General features: G+C 36.8%; 1 protein-coding gene across 4 annotated transcripts in view; it reads right to left on the bottom strand.

Annotated features, from left to right (window-relative positions):
- Positions 1-2,562: 2,562 nt before the first annotated feature.
- Positions 2,563-20,578, bottom strand: part of WDR72 (WD repeat domain 72) — a 182,389-nt gene continuing 164,373 nt past the window's right edge. For 2 of the 4 annotated variants that reach the window (XM_059700763.1, XM_059700791.1), the window contains 2 exons: positions 9,591-9,695; positions 2,563-4,132 (listed from right to left, as the gene is read on the bottom strand). In XM_059700763.1, coding sequence (XP_059556746.1) covers positions 4,077-4,132; positions 9,591-9,695 — 161 coding nt within the window. In that variant the 3' untranslated portion in view covers positions 2,563-4,076. Of the gene's footprint in view, positions 4,133-8,355; positions 9,696-20,578 lie in introns of those variants that run through there. The other 2 variants (XM_059700782.1, XM_059700753.1) reach the window with 2 other exon arrangements.

The raw sequence follows: 20,578 nt of genomic DNA, 5'->3' as shown, positions 1-20,578 counted from the left end.
GAACATTTCTAGCCTTGAGTGTTGCTGCCACCTACATGGCAGGGAGACTACACACAAAGCCCAACACCTTTCTGGACAGGAATGCATTGCAGTATATATATATGTTCTATGAAGGCATACTTTAGAAATCCCCAAATTCGTTTCTTTAATTTGACTATGCCAATGACAATCGAAATGATAGTATTTGTTATTTTCACCTCATTTTCTGTCTCAAGTTCTTGCAGAATTGTACCAAATGGTTTTGCTATGATTGGTGAGAATACACTGATTATTTGAAATAGAAGTTGATCCAATAAAATCTTCCTTATCATAAAAACAGTCCTAAGTGTAACTCGATCCCTGGGGCTGTGACTGTCTCCTGGACAGGATGAAAACTCCTAATGTCACTGGGCTATAGGGTTTTTGTTGTTGTGGTTTGCTTTCCTGGCAGGCTCTACCATACAAAAGGAAAATTAAAAAAATGTTTCTTCAGTTAATTATGACTATCAATTGATGCAAATGGAGATAATATCAATGTAAGAATTCTTTTGATGTAGGTAAGAGTGGTTACTTCTGATAGGAAATGTGATGGCCACTGCAGAATTATCAGGACATCTCTTTAAAGTCTAAAGGAAACTTGTAATATGTCAAGAACACTTCATAGACTGTCCTCTTATCTGAGATGGCATCATTTGCGACCACCAAGCTCAGTTACGGAGGCTGTGTGAAAACGCTTTCTCCCTAGAAAACACACGAGCAAGATCGAAAAGCTGATTGATGACTTCATAGATAATAGCAATTAAAATGATTGTTAAGTGAATAGATGATAGGTTTTGTGAGCTTGGACCAACCAATTATTGCTGTTACATAATGTTATGAATATTGGCAGTTTGCAGGCATATGGCACTTTGAAGATTTAGGCACAGTATTGTACTAAATCTGTACTAATTATTAAAAACCTTGTATCCTTGAGTAAGAAAAAAAATCACTGCTGCCTTTACAATCAGCCATGTGCTGAAGGATCCCTAAAGGATCCCTACAATTCCGGATAGAAAAATACACTCTGTGCAATGAAAAAGAAAGGCACTTGGAGAAACAGTGTCAAAAGAAAGAACCATATATTTCCCCTGGACTCCAACAGAAGCCATGTCAAACATGGGCAGTGATCTGTGGCTTTAGTTTTCACAGGGTATTAAAAATGATTCTTTACCATTTGTATCATTGTAATCATGCTCATAATGATGCAATGGTAAGTCTACTTATCTGCAGTCTGCTTTTTGAGATAAAGGTAAATTTTTCTCAGACTTAATAAACAGGGTCTAAGACTAGGGAGTGGCAAGAAACTCAGTAATCAAGATATATTTAAATGCAATATTAATGAAAATCAATTGAATGAAAAAAAATGATGTCAAAGTTCTAAATAAAGATGGGATCTGAGAAGCTTGGAATGAAGGTGAGAGGAGTAAGGAGTCATGCCAGGACAGGCCTCCCCCGAGTTCTGCCCTGGGAAGCTGTTTAATTCCAGTTTATATATTTTCCTGCATGCCATCTGTTGTGTCCTTGGTGATGAAATCACAGCAAAGTGGCCTGGGAACCACTCACCATACATGAAGCCATGGGGAACTTCATCAGAAAGATAGCTACTCAAGGAAGTTTTAAGTTTGCAATTTTTTGGTTACAGCTACTTTTGAAAGTATTTTACAATGCTGACTATGTACACATTTACCGAGCAATGACTTCCTTACGTGATGAGGTAAAACTTTGGGCAGTTTACACGTAAAACAACATTTTGTGGAGAATCAAAGGGTATAGAGCACTGCTTTTAAATAACCATATAATCAAAATGTCTGCAATATAAAAATTGCATGAATGGTCCATTCTGTAAAAATAAGGCTTTAAAAATCAATTGGATTAATGCATTCTGAGCCTTCACTTTAAACACATGGCATAAAACTCAGTTTTTAAAAATTCAATTATTATAATGTGCCCTCTAAAGATTGAAGAGAAACATTATTTTTTGAGTAATTACTCACTTTGAGTAATTATAAGAGGTTTAAAAAAGGAGCAGAACATTGGAGAAAAATGCACAAGGAAATAAAAATTACCCCCAAATACCCCCAACTCGGTAGAATGGTACTATTTAGCAAAGTGTTTTCTTATCATGTTTCTAATGTGACTTGTTCAAAGTAGCCTTAACTTATTTTCTAAACTAGCAACAGAATGTTTCAGGCCTAAGGCCACCTCAGCAGTTGTACGTGATAATGCTATACATTTCACCTTCTATTTGAAGGACTTCACAGTGTTCAGCTTGCCTCCCATGGCCCATCCTGGGGAGTGCCTTCGCACAGACCCTGTGAGGAGCTCCCTACGTGGACGGGGAAGTGAGGCTCTGAGAAGCACAGGGACACGCTGCCCGGACACGTGGCAGTGAGACCTACGTTCTTTCCAGACTCTGTCCTCCTTAGGATAGCCCGGGTGTAACTCAACAATGAAGAACAGAATTCCTACCTGCGAATTGGAAAAGATGATATTCCTTGGAGGGAAATATATAATCATAAATATCACCAAGATTATTGTCAGAAAAAAAGCACAAGATAATTTTTAATGAATTATTACAATGACAAGGAAGACTCTGGATACAAACACGTTTGTTCACGAATACAATTCATCCACTGGTTACTTAAGGTGAGGCTATCAAAAAGGACAGACACGAAATTAACTTTTGAGCTGCTAGCTGTGGTTAGGGTTGCCACGTGGTTGATCCAAATAATTGTCTGAAAACTTGCTAGTTTAAGTTCTCCTTACCACAGAAATTACTGAAATGTTGACTGTAAGTCAATATTTTAAAAAATCATTTTTAAAGAGACTAGATTTGATTAATAACTTGCACATGGATATTAGGGAGTATTATATAAAGTCACATTTTTAGGAATTAAAATGTTTGATAGTTGTTGGTGTTGGCCTCCAGAATTCATACTGATAAACTATTTTAATTTGCCATGTAATATAAATTATTAATTTTAGCATCTAAAAATGATGCCAAAAATCTTAAAAATATCATTTAGTAATGTCAGGATTATGTCAGTTCTAATTTCCTATGGCTAGGGACATCATAAAATATTCATCAAGGTTTCAGTATGGTTTCCTTAGACCTAAAAAAAATGCTAAATTTGGCAATGGTTTAAATTTATTTTTATTCTTCTTTGAAAGTAGAATAATACACAATACAGCAAACAGATCAGATCACCAAGGGCCTTAATACATGAGCACTTTATGTCTGTTCCTATTTATATTGCTTTGCATATTTTAGTTTAAGAATTCTTGCTAGTCAAGCTTCTTTCTGGGAAAAAGACTTGCAAGAGTTTATACTCAATAAGGATCAATTGTGATGTGCTATAAGTATGTCCCCTGCCCAAATTCACATCTATCTGGCCAACAAGATCAACCTTTGGTTAGAGACATTAGCTTCTATGTTATTAGAAATCCAACTTAACTGCACAAGTTTGGTCCCAATTATACTCCGTTACACTTATTTGGGCTAATTGATGACTAACTGAAACTGGCTATTTGTTGACAACATTTCATCCTTAGGGATTAGATTTACTGCAGGGTGATTGATCTGAATTAAAACTTCTACTAAAACAAAATGTCCTAACCTAACAAATCAAACACATTTGGTAAAGTTTTGATTAAATACATTGAAGCAACATTAAATTTAAAAGCATTGTGTGTTACACGTTTAAAAGCAATGTGGTTTTAATGTTGCTTATTATATAATTCAGGAACTGAAAATATGGAAGAAAATTTAAAATGGTGTTTAAATCTATGTCTGTGGGCTGACATTCCTTGTTGAAAATATTAAAAGTAAGAAACAGGAGTATAGAATGAATTAGACAATGGTTTTCTAAAATTAGATAAATTTGGATATTTTCTATCAGTAATTACACTTTCAATATACTCTGGCTAAAGTATTAGCAAATCTACTACAACCAAATATCTTGATCAATAACAACATAGCATACATACAACGATAAACAAATGACATGTTTTGGATCTCTTAATATGTCCAAATGCAATTCCTATAGATGATATTTCATTTAGCACAGCTTGCAGAAGCACATCTTGGCTATCCATGAACGATGCCTTGGCTCACCTAAAAAGAAAACAGATTATCTTGCATTATATGATGAAATAAAGAAAGGAGGAAGGAAGGGGGTGTGGAAAGGGGGAAGAGAGGGAAGGATGAAAGGAAAGAAGGAATGAGACAAGAAATAAAGGAAGATAAGTAGAAAGGAAGGAAGGAAAAAAAGGAATTACCTATAATTTCTGCATTTTTTCTATTTATATTAAATATATTAGTATAACAAAATATTGTTATCTTATAAACCACGCTCCAGGTATATTTTAATTACACACATTATTAATATAGGTTGTTTTTTCATTGCCAAAAAGCTGAAAGTTTTCAACAAGATGAAACAGATTAGAAATTAGCAATTTTTCTTAAATTTCAAGGAGCTGAATTATTTTTAGAAAAGCCCACAATTGCAGTTTTACGGTCAAATGTTTAAATCTTAGTTGAAATATGATTTGAATTATAGAATAAAAGAAAAACATTTATTTCTCAGACTACTTAGATGATTGTTATTGCAGTCTAAAATATATCATTTGCTTTCAATTACTTTGATTATCAAACTAATTGGAGCACGGTGCCTTAGTTAACTACTTCTAAACACATTTATATCAGTGGCGTGACCATACATACTAACTCCCACTCCTACTGGCAAAAACTCAAAAACCTGATTATTTGGTTTAGTTAAACCATATTCTATATTGTATAATATATGCTACATAAAATAATATATTTGCCAAGAAATTTTACATTATTTAAAAGTTATTAGGTAATGCTTTAAATGTTTCCCTTTGGGTAAATAAAATTTTGATATTTTAAACACAACTAGAAAGAGTTTAAGTGTTTTTTACTACTGAAATTGTTTTTACTCCTTCTAGAACATTTTTTTTTTAGCAGCAACCATAAGAAGTGTGTTCTCGATGGCTATGATTGATGGGCTGCTCACACATTCCACATTTTTTCTGCTTCATGCATCATCATCAGCCATCTCCAACACTCCAGTCCTGAATCTGTCCTACTTTCTGTTACCTGATTTTTGCTGGTGATTCATGAGCCAGAATAGTAAAAGAAAAGAAAAATCCACCTTAGCTCTTCACAATGTAGTACCTCCTGGAAACTATGAGAAATCTAGTTTTGTTCATCAGATTCATGCAAATGCTATATTGATTGACAATGATGTATATAAATCTACACATATAATGTGCTATATAAGAAATCACTAAAATGTTCTATTAATGGCAGAATGCATGCTGATTATAAATTACTTCAGAATGACGTGAAAATGCTTGTCTGAATGCTTTCTTGGTACTTTCTCTATTGTCACTACTATTTTCAGCTGAAGCTATATTTATGTGTACTATCCCTAAGTGCACCAGGAAGTAAAATTCTTCATTTTCCAAGCCAATACAGTGATAAAAGCTCAAGGTCCCTCATTAACACTTGGATAAACATTGTGAATGTCACACTAAATTTTTTTATCATCATGAGTGCAAAGATGAGCAGCAAGAAGACTTTTAAATCCTAGAGAATGGGAACCGAGCTTTAATCACTGCATGAAACAGAAAACAAGAAGTTAACCAGCAAAGGACTAAACTGAACTATTTTGGGGATAGCATCTTTCAGATTCAGAAGTAACCAGGCCTTAAAGAGCCAAAGAAAGAAAGCCTAACGGCCCTAAAACCTCAAAAAAAAAAAGGGAGCTGCAAGTTCACGATGTGGTCTCGATGCTTCTATTACCAGACATCCAAGTTATTCCCACAGGTTTCAGGGATGTATAAACGCCAGTGAAGGAGAAAGTAGACTTCACAGACTCTAAGGCAGAAACTTCAATCTGGGATTCACCTGTGAGGCAAAACTCTTTGCTAACGAACTATTCCAAAGGAAAGACACAGCGGAGGGAGGGCTTAACCTATCAGACAAGACCTCCAGGTTCACTAGTCAGAGTAACAAGAACTCTCTGGTCTAAAGTTGCTTTGCCAACCTTAATGGCCTGACTGCAGTCACGCGCCTGGGTATACAGCTTGACCCAATCAAGACATCACAATGGCACGATGAATCAGGTAGAGCGCTCTGCAGACCAGCTGAACAACCATCGCACCACACCTCTAAATCGTGACCTACAGGCACACTCCAGCCCATTTACCAACGGTCATCCCACTCTCCCCAGCGCCAGAGAGCAGTGATGTCCATGGGAAAGTACCACTCTATGGATGAAGTTCAAAACCCATTGTATTCAAATATAGTCAGTTCACGAAGGCAATCTTACTGTCTTACAGAAATTCTAAAAATTTGGTTTTAGTAGTAACATTTTAAATGTTCTATCAATATTTAAAAAACTTCGACTTCACCTTTTAAAAAAGCTATTTTAGTTTTTCTGTCTTCAATGCCCCTTTGCACTCTGCATGTGCAAATGAGTTGGTAGCAGCAATATGAAGCTAGAAGAACTAAAGTGAAATGTTTAGAGGATTTACAAAGAAAAGACTATATGTGAAAAGAACAATATGTGAGACAATATTCTTCAACTGTGCTTGAATGGGAAAATGATTTTTTTTGTTTTCATTTTCTATAGGCTGTCCCAACAATGGGTCTATTCATTAAAAAATGATGTAATAAATATGTTAGTCATTTAGAATCGCATAGATAAAACTATATAAGGTCACTATCCATTAAAGCTTAAAGACTGACCACATTCAATTTTGTAACTGGGGGATTTTGCACGTAAATGAAAATGTTAAAAGAAATTTTAAATTATTGATAATATTCTAGGTGAAATGGTAGGAATGATGCATTCATGATTTAAATTCACTTCCTTCTATACAAGGAATAACAAATAGATGAATGTAATTATAAGCTTAGCTCCTGAAGCACATGTATTGGTTTGAAGACACCTTACCAAAGCTTATCACTTAAAACCCCCCAATTTCTTTTCCTTCTAACAAAAGTGGCTAAACACCCTCTTACATGGTAAATAGAACTAACTAGGTCACTAAAGTAATATTTCTAGTTTTGGAGTCCTTATATTTGAATGACTTAATAGTTTGAATATTTGAATGACTTAATAGTTTGAAGTTAATTTTTGGACATTGCGAAGTAGACAGTCATATTTACACAGGTCAAGAAAGTCCCTCTATGCCACCAATTTCACATATCTCCCTCCATGTTCAGTTTTAAGAATTTTGCTTCTCCGATGCTCATACTTCAAAAAAAGAAAAGCACTCTTTCATCAAAATCTTTCTTACTAAACAAGCACCTCTGTCAGAAGTGTCTTAATTTCTTATCACAGAATTTTATCCACACAAGGAGCAATAAATAATTCATGCCATTGCCTCTTTGTTGTGTGTCCCTGAACTGCACGGAGCTGGAAGGCTGACAGCTGTGTCAGGACAAGCGCCAAAGATCTGACATGACAAGTGACTAACAAGTTTCTTTCAGTTCATAGTGAAAGAAGACAATGGCCCAAAGTGCAGAAAGGAATCCTGAAACAAAACAAAACTGCGTCTTTCTTTTTACCTAAGTGTTTGCAATGAGCTTATTTCCAACCCACAAGCCCTGGTCATTTTATAGGACTGCCCAGCCCCCTTTATTCCTCACACTTGCTTGGCCATTTACGCCTGGCCACGGATCAATATGAGAAATTCTTGGAGAAATACGATGTCTCCATGACAACCAAGCCACAAATTCTCAGTGGAAGGCAGTGAGACCAGTAGTGAACTCTCCAGAGGTTTCCAGGCCTATAAGGCAAGATGTCTTAAAATGCAGGAGTGGACAGAGGAAAAAGCCAAAGTAATTCATTCTTTATTACCAGTTTAATGATGTCCGATGTATAGACAGTACTCACTTTTTAAGTTAAGATTCTTTATCAGCACCCATATTTTCTAATTAATCTTTCTGTTTTTTGATACCTCCTTTTGTTGATATCAATCAGATTTGACTAGGTTATATTTGAATCTCACTACAATTTCATACAGAGGGATGGAAATTTATGCAACTTTGGAAATGGTATAAAGTGAATCTATTCTTGCCAAAGCAATGAACCCTTAGGTAAAGATATGCCTCATGGATTTAACTGCCTGACAAATGGTTGATAGAAAACCAATTATTAAGACAGTTTAAAAATTTGAGTCAAAACAAAAAGTTTATTTTAAATTAATTTTATTTTGGAAATTTAATGCTACCCCTATCCTCTCCCTTTTAGAATAGGATAGAGCTACACTTGTCTTTTAGATATGGCAGGGGACGGGTTTACTGTACTGATGAGAAATTTCTGTCATTGCTAAAGATGCCATTTCTCCGTTTGCGGGAGAGCAGAAGTGCGGCTGAGAGCAGACACAGGGCAGCAGTCCATCTTTTGAGGAATCTTCGTGCAGTGGAGGGACTGAAATACAATGCCATCGCCACTGGGCCTATTGGGGTTCCGAGATGACTTAGGGGACCTGACATAGATTGCAGGCTGCACCTTTCGCTGAAAATTAAATCTCAGTAGCTCTCCTCGGGGAAGGATCAGGGGACTGTTTGCAGCTGCCCCCTGTCAGCGAAGGCTACAAGATTTGGAAATCTCTTAACTAAGCTGACAGGCCACAGAGAGGATGAATCAAAAATCTGATACATGGATCAGCACACAAAGATGGGAGAGGAGAGAGGGTACCCAGCAGCCAGAGAAAATAGGAAAGAAAAATGTTAGTGGAGGAAGATAGTTAACTCTTTCATTCATGATAATAAGGTACTTTTTAGCACCTGATGGCTTTGTAGTGATCCAGGAATGCCCTTCAACTTTCACAGAGATTTTTCTCTTTTTAGTTCATTAGTTGTTAAGACTAGGCATGCTTCAAAAGATAACAAAAACGGAAACAAAAATCTATGCTACAGTGTTCTGGTCTTATTTTTCCAATACATTTCTGTCTATTCTTTCTACGAAGAAAATACAAACATAAGTAAGTTGGACATTGGGTAAATTTTATTGCATGGGGAAGGATTATTATTTTCTTTTTCTTTCTTTCTAAACAGTTGACAACATCCTTTAGTCCATTACTGTTATGCTAAAATCCTCTCATGCCAGGTACAGTCCTGTTTGTATTTAGAAAAGTAAATAGATTGTAATCATGACAATTTGCGTCTCTTTTGTCCCTAATTCTCCCTTTCCACTCGATCCTATTATTTGAAATATTTAAAATATTGCCATTTCTTCAGTTTCCAATCTCTGCCTCTATTAACCAGTTTAGCCTAAAATTGATGATAATGAACTAATAGTGTCAGCTTCCTTTTCAGTCATAAAGCCTTTGTACTTCCTCCAACTGAATTCTTGATGAAAGAGGAAAAGATAACAGCTCCACACCGTGACCCCTGGAGGTGACCATTAATTTGACAGTGCAGCTGCTAAGAGAAAACAGCATTACAATGTCCTGTCTCCCCACCCCCTTCCAAGGACCCCAAAGCTGTGTCAAATTTATCATTTTATACTTGACTATTTTTAAATGGCTTTCACCTGGACTCTCAGACTCTTTCACGACACATCTGTCAGGCACGTCCTCAGTGTCTTGGAAGTTTGCCGAGTTTGAGTCGCTGTCATGCTTGACCAGACTGGCTGAAGCTATTAGAAAGAGAGAGCGAGAGAGAAAAGAAAGAGTGATGAAAAAGTAATAATAAACACCATTAAAACATTTCCTTTCAGTTCCACAGTGATTTCCAGGGACACATGATGTAAACACAAACAATAAATTGAAATAAAATGTATCCTCTAAGTATGTATTGGCAGACATGTAATTAGTTGAAAAATCTATAGATGAGACTCTATCTTAGAAGAAAAATAAGTTCATGGCATCAGCTTAAAAGCTACAAAGTAACAAAGTGATCCCTTCGAAGTAGAAATCGTATTTTTAATGCATAAATCTAAAACAATATAGTCAATTAATGGCAATAGGACACAGAGAGGGACATCAGGCTAGTCAATTAGAAAGACCAGTGCTTCGCTGGTGGAATGGTTCCTTTTGTCGCACAGATCACCGCTGATGAACATTTTTCATACATTGTTGTTCTCCATCAAATTAAAAAACTATGGTACCAATTATCTTTAAAAAAGCCCTATAAAATAATTTTTAAATATAGAATGAATACACTGCACATGATAATGAAGAGGGCTGGTATTCTCCATGGGAGGTCTCCAGGAAACTTGTCATGAGACGTTATTTTCTGAGTAGGAATTATGAACAGAAACAGAAGCTATCACAGGAACCTAAAATTTCCTATAAGCACATTACAACCACTGGTTTCATTAGAGAAAACATAGACTCAAGTTTCCACATTTTCCCACAGGTTGTAATACTTGGTCTAAATTATCTCCATAAGAAACATATTTCCATATTACATTTGTTCTCTGAATCATATCTCAGGAAAAGTGGACATGTCTTCATGAGGAAAACCCAGTGAATAATAAAACAAAGCAAGCCTACAATAATATAAATTGTCACACTTCTCTGAAGTCAAACAACATAAATATGTATATTTTTTACTACATTGGAATTTTATCTCTTACAAATGGCTGCGGCAAGCACAACCACTGCTTCCTCAGGTCTTGATAACACACGAGACATTTATAAGCAATAAATGCAATAAAGAAAATATATATTTATAACTCACACATGAAATAACACGTTTGTTGGCACAGGGGACACTGTTCCCAAACCTCCGTTAGGAGATGAGAGCAAGCGCAGAGGCTGAGGCCAGGCTACTTCACACATTCCATGAGTGGCACAGGGAATGGCCAGGCCCAGAGCAGCTTTAGTAGTGCTCTTGTTTATTTGTTTTGTGTGGTGTATGCATTGTGTTGGCGATCGCAGCCGGAGGCTCACATATGCACACTTTAAAGGAGACTAGTAACATACTTCTGATCCACAGAGTCCGGTCCCCCCGTTTCAGCACCCCTCAGAACGGACAGTACTCTGTTCTGTGCAAGTGCCAGCAGAGTTTGGATTCACTGCATCTCTAAAACCTTTTGTTTGAGAACAAATTATGAGGAAAATATATAAATTCTGATTTTAAATGAATAAAACTTTTTCATGTTGTACATTGGAATTTTTTGGAAAAACAACAACAACAACAACAACAAAAAACAAAGAAAGAGAGTAGGTAGCCTGTTTTATTCACCTCTGTATATCATGGGCCATAGAAGGTATTCTTGAAGGATTTGCAAAATGAATGAATGAAGCAGAGGTACCCTGCTAGCTGTCCTCCTGATCCAAGAGGATATGTGCTTTAAACTACTGTCAACTGTCTCTTGTTTAGGCCTACTTGGTATGAAGGATGCTTATTTGAAAAATGGTGGTCTGGGTTAGTCTGTGACTTGAAAGGAGCAACACGACACACATGGCCTAAGTCGTTATTGGTGTAAATGCCTTTAATTTCCCCCAGTTTAGATCATACTTACAGATTATTTTTGAATCCAAAGGCTTTTGTGAACTGTTTCAGTGGGATAATTAAATGCATCAAAATTGCAGAACAATATGACATTGGTCAAGATTTCTTGGCCTGTTTTAATAATTTTTATCTCTGTGTATCTTGCTAATTTTCTGAAATACTGATATTAGTATTTATAATAGGGAATTAATCATATAAGGAAATCTATTATGAATGGCTAATGAGGTAGAACCTGTGTTTATTTGGGCAAATGCATAGCCCTTATCACCTCATACACTGTTCTTTCATAATTTAAAATGTTCACCTATTCATTCATTCTTTCATTCACTCATTCAGCCCATAAAACTCTGTTCTCTTCTAGAGGAAGAGAGCATGGTATTAGAACAGCAAAGTAAATACCTGCAAACACTTTTAGTGGCAATCAAGTGGCCCAGGATGAACTGACATCTCAAGAAAGCCCGAAAGTGTTTAGCTTCATTACACTCACGGGTGGGAGCCATGCAGCTATTTTTTTCTTCACCACTGATGTTGAAGGGTGTGGTTTGTGTGTGTGTTGGGGGGGGGGGTAGGAGAATGGAGAATGGAGAAAGCAATTCTTCAGATATTTTGCTTCATTACACTTTAGCTTCAAATATGAGATGGTACGAGATATGCCATTTTTACTGGATAGTTGATAGAGGTTCCAATTAAATTTACTGCAGAAGAAATACCTACACTCTGTCAATGGGGAACAACAGGTATTGGAAAGGTTAATTGCCACCATTCTACTTTTTTTTTGAGAGACTAATCTTTGCAATTGTTCTTTTGGGTGTTTCCTGTGATATTTCATCATTAAACTCTGACATGATGTGTGACCAAGGCTTCTCTAATGAATCATTTCCAAAATGATGAAATCAACAGCTATTGATTTAGTGCTTATTATGGATAGAGCTCCTTGCTAGACAATATGAGGGGTAAAAAAAATGAAAGCACTTTTTATGTGCCCTCATACAACTTGTGATCTAGTTGAGGTATAATGAAAAGTAACTAGTAGGAGCATTAGAGAGAATATTTCAAGAGTGATATGGTTTTAAGGAATGGAGAAGTAATATCCCTGCAAGAGGGTAGTCTGAAAGTAAAATTTGAATTAGATCTTCTTGATAGGAAAAACGATTAGCCAAATGGGAGCTCATTCAGGCAAAAGAAAAAGTTGTGTACCTGGCTGGGTATGACCAAAGAAACATATTAGCTTAGTTCCACAAATATATTTGTTAACAAAATGTTGCTGCCTATTTTTGTATGTATTTTTAATGAATTCTTGGAGCTTTTTCTGAAGTGCTGTTGTGGCTAATTCTTCTCACCTGTAGAAGTTAGTTATGGACAGGTTTTTCCTAGCCCTAGATAGTCAATAATTTGATCTTTACTGATGGTGGGCCCATTTATCACAGTAAGTTGTCCTTTCACTATACATATTGACTTTTGTTTATCAATACCAAAGTCCATTTGTAGCTCATCACTAAAGTTCTTGGATATTTTCAGTAGTTTTTGAAGATGCATTTTAGTGCTTGGCAAAGAGATACTTTTGACATCAATATAGTTCAAATGGTTGCTAGGCTCATCCTTAACTTAAAATCAACTGTTTATTTCCTCTGTAATGGATTCTGAAATAGTCTGCATTTGGGAGGCAAGGGTCAAAAAAAATGAACTCTTCTTGACAGTTCTACTACTAAAGATGTAAGGCTCTTCCATTTACTCATCACACACCTCAAAATATTGACAACTAAAAGGCCAGTGTTCTAAATATCTTTGTGATATCTTTGGTAGCTATAGAGAGGGAGAAGTCCATGTACTTTGTATGGATGTGTTTGATTAGGGTGTGTGTTTAATGAGTATAATTCTAGATCCTAAACAAATGAGTGGTTCAACTGTAGACAATATCAGATCAGTAAATTTTAAAATTGATTTTAGAGGAAGGGAGAGGGAGAGGGTGAGATAGAAACATTGATCAACTGCCTCCTGCAGGCCCCCTACTAGGGATCGAGCTTGAGTACCAGTCAGCAACCTGGGCATGTACCCCAGGATTTGAACTGGTGACCTCTTGGGGCATGGGATTATGCTCCCAACTGAGCCATACTGACTGGGCTGAAATCAGTAATTATTAAACCAAATTTAAGAATACCTAACAAACTCTGGTCAGTTTGCTCAAAGGTTAGAGCTTCTGCCTGTGGACCTAAGGGTTGAAGGTTCCATTCCCATTCAATGGTATGTACCTGCGTTCCGTCTAGGCTCGGGTCAAGCACATGCGGTAGACAACCAACTGATGTGTCTCTCTCACACACTGATGTTTCTCGCTCTCTTTTTCTCTTTCTCTCTCCCTCTCTTTTCTCCCTTCCACTGTCTTTAAAAATCAATAGGAATGTATATGGAAACCCAGAAGATTGCATAACAAAGGCTCTATAGAACAATTTACTATAAAAATGTGATGACAGGGTCAACAGTATTTATGTTCCTTCACTTCTCTCTGGTCTCTATTTTGATTTTGGTTAACCCCTAAAAATTCCCTTTCCTTTTCAACTCATTTGCAAATAGATGGTATTAACTTGTAAAGGTGGCTAGGCCTGGGCAGCAAACAACTCCAAGAAATATTCCCTCACCCCCACAAGAGGATGAGCATTGACAAAAATCTCCATCTCCTTCACAAATAGTAACTTGTCTTTCCAAGCTAGGCCAGTATGTAGTATATGTGGAGCCCTTGTTAAAAATCCATATCATTTACAGTGTGAATAAAATCTGCAGTCCAAATAATGTTTTCAATACAATGACTTATATATGATTTAAAAATAGATCCCATTCATCACATGTATGGACTTTTTGGAAGTATTGTTGATACTGATTAGAAAATCATTAATAAAAACATATAACAGTTTGAAATATTGGTCAACTAAACAGAATAAATCACTGTATCACTGTAGTAGCAGATAAAACTCAGACAAAAATCTTAATCACACTTTAAAAATAATGTAGAGTTTTCAGAGGTCAAGAAAGACTAAAAGACTGCTAAGATTTGTGGATGAGCAGGGAAAAGAAAGAAATCAAAGTCCTGAGTTCAAGTCTACTAGCTCAATATGGTGGCCAAGAGGATCACTTCCTTGGTTGATAATTTTGGTCTCTTCCTAATCTTAAGTAGTCAGTATGAAATCTACTAAAAAAAAAAATCTTTCCAGAGGCTTACAAGAAAAAGAAAAAAAATTACATTAAGTTCAAGTAGAAGTTAATACTAATGCAATACTCACAGATCACAAAAATTTTAAGTTAGATGGAGGTATAAACAGTAAAAATACTTTTTAAGTGATAATACAAATTTATAAACAAAGGAGATGTCATTTGAATGGGCCCCTAATTGACTTTATTTTACAGAATAGTTCTGTCTGGACAGATGTCTTATCAGGAAAACAAATCTAGCTAAAGACCTGTATACGTATTACCCCTACTTTAAAAATATCTATACTGAGATAATAAAGTGATAGGATCTCTTGATTCTATTTGAATAGCAGTAGCTATATCAGGTTACTTTCAGTCTTCAGCATAGATTAGAAACAGGAAAAATCATATAGAGATCCCTAGAATTAATAAAATATCTAAGGCTTCTTTATAACTAATAATTATTTTATGAACAAGTTCAGCAAGATGAATTAACATTAGACTTGTAAGCTTTTTCTATCTTCCTGCAATTATAATATATGGAATATTTTCTGGATGACATTTTCTAGTATAAATTGCTTTAAGGATGACAGTTTTTTAATTGGTAAAGAAATAAACTTTCCAAAATACTGTGAAGAATAACTACTATTTTGGTATCCTTACTAGGTGTATAGAATTGAAATTATTGTATTTAAATAATTTGGGACTGGATCAAATTATTGACTATATGTAGTCTGAGGAAAAAAAATATCTGTCTATAGCCAATGTCTATAGGTGAGATGAATGGCTAGATCACCCAAATAATTTAGGAGAAGATAAATGTGAATGAGAAAGAGGCATTAATTATTTACTAAATCTTTTAAAACATAGCTTATGCCTCTCAGGTACAGAAATTTCCTCCATTATCCAGGGTGTTTGAACAATGGACTGCTTTGGTAAGGCCGATAAACAAGCAAGTGCATCTCTAGCCTAAGGCAGGTACTCGGGGTACTTATGAAATAGCTGAGTGAAACTACTAACAAGGATTCCTAAGAATTTAAAAAGCAATGATTAATTTCACTTGTAATTTAAGGGAGAACTCTTAAGGTCAGGCCTAGGTTATAGTTCAAACATATCCAAACATCCCCCCAAATCTATTATTAATTTCAACAGTCTACAAAATGAGGGAGATCCTGTCTGCCTTATTTCTGAATGGAAAATATAATTCCTCATTGTTTAGCACCTAAATATAGGTATTAATTTAAACAAAAATGAGTATCAATAATTTTAGTATAAAGAGGAACTTCTGAGTTCCTGGGTGTATGCGTGTGTGGGGGAGTGGTTGGTTTTATTGGAAGAAAGATCAATTAACAGGACCCAGAAGATTTATTTTTTTAATTCCACCTGTACTCATAACAGTATGACCTTGAACATGTCATTTCACTTTCCTGGAATCTATACTAATAAAAGGGTAATATGCTAATTAGACTGGGTAGACTGGACATCTTCCGGTTGTCCGGTCCTCCTTCAGGACAAAGCCACAGTGACAGGGGCCAAGGCAGAGGTGGTTAGGGGCAATCAGGCCAGCAGGGGAGGGCAGTTAGGGGTGATCAGGCCAGCAGGCAGAGGGCTTAGGGGCAATCAGGCAGGCAAGCAGAGGGGTTAGGGGTGATCAGGCAGGCAGGCAGAGGTGTTAGGGGAGATCAGGCAGGCAGGCAGGCAGGTGAGTAGTTAGGAGCCAGCAGACCTGGATTGCAAGAGGGCTGTCCCAGATTGGAGAGTTGGAGAGGGTGCAGGCCAACCTCAGGGATAACCCCCCTTCCCATGCATGAATTTCATGCACCAGGCCTCTAGTTTCATTAATAAAATGAGACAGTTGGACAGCACAACCTCCTTGACATTTTCTGGCCCTGAGACATATATTCTGTGAGCTCAGAATCCAACAAAAACCAACCATTCAATATATCACTGAACAGGATACTAGGAGCATAAATGGCTACTACACTACCCTTGTAGTAAATAATGAGAACTTCTGAGGCACTTTCTGAATTAAGTGAGATTGTTACTTTATTACAAGTGGCAGTGTCCAATCTCATTGAGGGACAGAAGATAGCTTCAGAGAGATACTTGGGTAGTTGCAATGCCAGTGTGAGGCAGCCCTATGAAAAGATGACCAAGAAAGGACTGAGGCTACTACTCCTGAGAACAAACAAAGTGAATCTTTAGCATAGAAAAGCATCCACTAGATGTTTGCTGATGGTGCAAAAAAATCTTTAAAACCAAATCTTACTTTTCTTAGAATCATGTTTATGCAATTAATTCCTTTAAACAACCCCTCTCTTCATCCATCAATTAGGCAAATATGTCCTTCAGTACAAGATAAATCATCCTAAACTAAATTAATTGGGTCTATGTAATAATTACAAGAAACACAATTGCCATGGACAAGCTCGCTCTGGTCTGGATGTGAGGTGGTCTGGGTTAGGTTAGGCTGTGTGTGCACTAAAGTCATTTGAAGTCTGGGTCCATCCTGTCTTCAGAGCTCCAGGCATGAAGAAGTTCTTAATTGCTCTAGCTGGTTTGGCTTAGTGGATAGGGCATAGGCCTGTGGACTGAAGGGTCCCAGGTTCGATTCTGGCAAAGGGCATATGCCTGGGTTGTGGACTTAATCCCCAGTGGGGAGCATGCATACAGCAGCTGATCAATGATTCTCTGTCATCATTGATGTTTCTATCTCTCTCTCTCTCCCTTCCTCTCTGAAATCAATAAAAGTATATATATATATATATATATATATATATATATATATATATATATTTTAAAATTCTCAATTATTGTTTGTCGAGTAAATGGACAGGTTAATGGAGGGGTGTGGTGCTCCTGTGGAATTGCATTTTCCTCAGTCAAATCTCTTAAAGGAGAATCAGTGGAACTCTTTCCATTATATCCTCTACAATAAACCCTAATATGCAAATCGACCTAAAGGTGGAATGACCGGTAGCTATGACACACACTGACCACCAGGGGGCAGATGCTCAATAAAAGAGCTGCCCCCTGGTGGTCAGTGCACTGCCCAGCTCAGCCAGAAACCGGGCTCACGTGTGGCGAGCACAGCAGCAGTGGTGGGAGCCTCTCCCACCTCCACAGGAGTGCTAAGGACCCCTCAGGGGATGTTCGCCTGCCAGCTTAGGCCTGCTCCCCCTGGGCAGGTGGACATTCCCCGAGGGGTCCTGGACTGCGAGAGGGCACAGGCCAGGCTGAGGGAACCACCCCCCAGTACACAAATGTCATGCACCGGCCCTCTAGTTTATGTGCAAGGATGGAACCCATGATGTCATTTGTCTAAGTCAAGCCTGGCATGAAAACCAACTCTAATCAAGTTATTTAAACTCTCCAACTGAAATAGACTATTGAGACATATTGGGTGGATGATGGAGAGAGTATGACATTGGAAACATGTAAGTTGAGAAGTAGGAAGGGAGAATAACAGGGAATGATGCAATTATTTCTCCTCTTTCTGCTGCATTTCCTCAACCCCCACCCCCCTAAAAGGGTAATTGCTTGAATTTCTGCATGTGCCCTTTAGAGTACCATTTCACGGGCAAGCGGTGCTCTAAGGAGAGGTGATCAGTGGAAGAGCACCCCCCCCTTTTAAACATCAAATCAAAATACTTCCACTACTTTAGTCCCTGAGCATTTTCTACATTAGTCCTTTATTTTATTCTGAGTAAATTCAGAGTGGAAATAACTCAGGAAAACATTACTTAACATCATTTTTCTACTTAGCTATAATTTGGTAGAGAATTTCTAGGTGTAAGAAATAAACTGGTCAAATCAGCAAGCTTAAATGTTTTCTCATTTAAGCCATAGAGAGAATTATTCAAGACAAAGGGACTCAACAACATCTTATCTGAAAGGACCTCTTCATTACTATAAGGAAGTACAGGTGATGAATGAGTTCTAAGAATGCATGGAAATTAACTCCCACTCTCTTCACGTAGTTGAGGTTTTCTGCAAAAGTCATTTGACTTTTCTCATAAGGGCCAAATCCTATGGTAAATACAGAAATGAATTACTGTTCAGAAATCCAAGAAGTTGAGAGCAGGAACATATTCCAAAGAAGAAAACAAGTAGATCCCCATGTATTGACAAATTGAAGAATGGTAAGTAAAGGGAGAATCCTAAGAAGAATTTATAGCAAACTTCCCAGCTTGCATTTAAAAATTTAGAAGAAAGTCGGGAAAACAAAAGAGATCCTTCAATCAAAAGAGCATAAAGCTAGCATTGAGATTAGAGATAAAGATGATTTATGTAGAAACTTAAGATAAGGATTCACAGCATAGGGCAATTTAAACCACAGCAAAGTTTATGGTTTTCCATAAGAAAAAAAATACCAAACGTTTTCCTCTTGAATTGGAGGCACTACCATTGGAATTCTTAAGAGCAGCAGCTTATCCAGAGGCTGAACCTAAGATGACATCATCAGCGTGGGGAGAATGGTTGGCAGGTAGTCTCAGATTTTCAGCGGATAGCTGTCTCTATCTCAAGGGAAAACCTTTGTCTCAGATGGTTAGTCCAGTGTCAGAGCACTTTTATCTCCTAGATAGAAAATGGAAAATAAGAAAATCAAATTATCTAGAGTTTACCTTCATCTTCTAGTTCTTCGTCAACATTAAGAAGGATGCAAGGAAGAATAGGTCTAAGTTACCATATTGTGTATCATTACTCTGAATTGATTTTTTTTTTATTTGAATAACATCAAAACATCAAAAGGGTGTGTTAGCATACTTGAGAACTTGCTGAAATGGAATGGAAGACATGTTTGGATGCTAATACTGTGACTTACCACTGTATTATAATGTACTCTGCAGCAAGCATCACTCTCTTGCACACCACATCCAACACATGCACTGCTGCCAAACACAGAAAGCATAGGTGATCTGTTGGAACTGATTGTTTCTTATGGTCACACATATAAAGTGCAGCCATTCGTTTCAAAATACTAATTTTGCTGGGGGATAAATAATTAAAAGATGCCTTCTCAAATCCTTACGCTGTGTCACTGTATTATAGTCAATAATTGTACTAATATCTCTAAGAGATGTGAAGTGGGTGTGGGGTGTGTGTGTGTGGGGGGGGAGTGACAGACATCTGTAATGGTGTCAACAATAAGTAAATTTTAAAAAGAGATGGTTTCCCAAAATATAGAAATGACCTTGATAAGTAATAGAGTCTCATTTGGATAATAGATAAACCAGTGCATCTATAAATAAAGGATAAAAGAAACACACTTAAAGAAAGCAAACTTTTAAAGAACAAGTATGATATGAATAAAGGGAAATGAGCAACTATAACGAGACTTTCACAAAACTAGGTTCAATACAAAAGAGAATCATAGAGAAATAAGGAATAGAAAACAAAAACTAAGAGACAGATATTTTTACTATTTATGTTTTTAATCCTTCCCTGAGGGTATGTTTATTTATTTTAGAGAGAGAACAGAAGGGAGAGAGAAAAACATCGATGTGAGAGAGAAACATCAATTGGTTGCCTCCGTATGTGTCCTGCAGCCTTCTGGTATACAGGATGACGCTCCAACTAACTGAGCCACCTGGCCAGGGCCAATATTTTCAGATAAGACAGAATAAAATAGTCTCCTAGATTAGTATAAAACATGCCTCTTAATAAATTTTCACAAATCTTTTGCAAGAATACATGGTGAAATCTCCAGGATTTATGAGGACATGAAGGGTTCCTGAATTGTGAAATGTTAGACTGATGAGCTTAACTACAGAAGGAACTTCTAAATCCAAATCAGTGAGAATACCTGCTATATACACATTTCAGTATAGCAAATCTTAGGAAACATTAAAAGAAAACATGATCCAAAGTATATGTAAC

The sequence above is a fragment of the Myotis daubentonii genome, chromosome 1 (genome assembly GCF_963259705.1).
Source record: "Myotis daubentonii chromosome 1, mMyoDau2.1, whole genome shotgun sequence".
Lineage (NCBI taxonomy): Eukaryota > Metazoa > Chordata > Mammalia > Chiroptera > Vespertilionidae > Myotis > Myotis daubentonii.
Note: the sequence above shows the minus strand (reverse complement) of the source record. Positions and strands in the feature narration are given on the sequence as shown.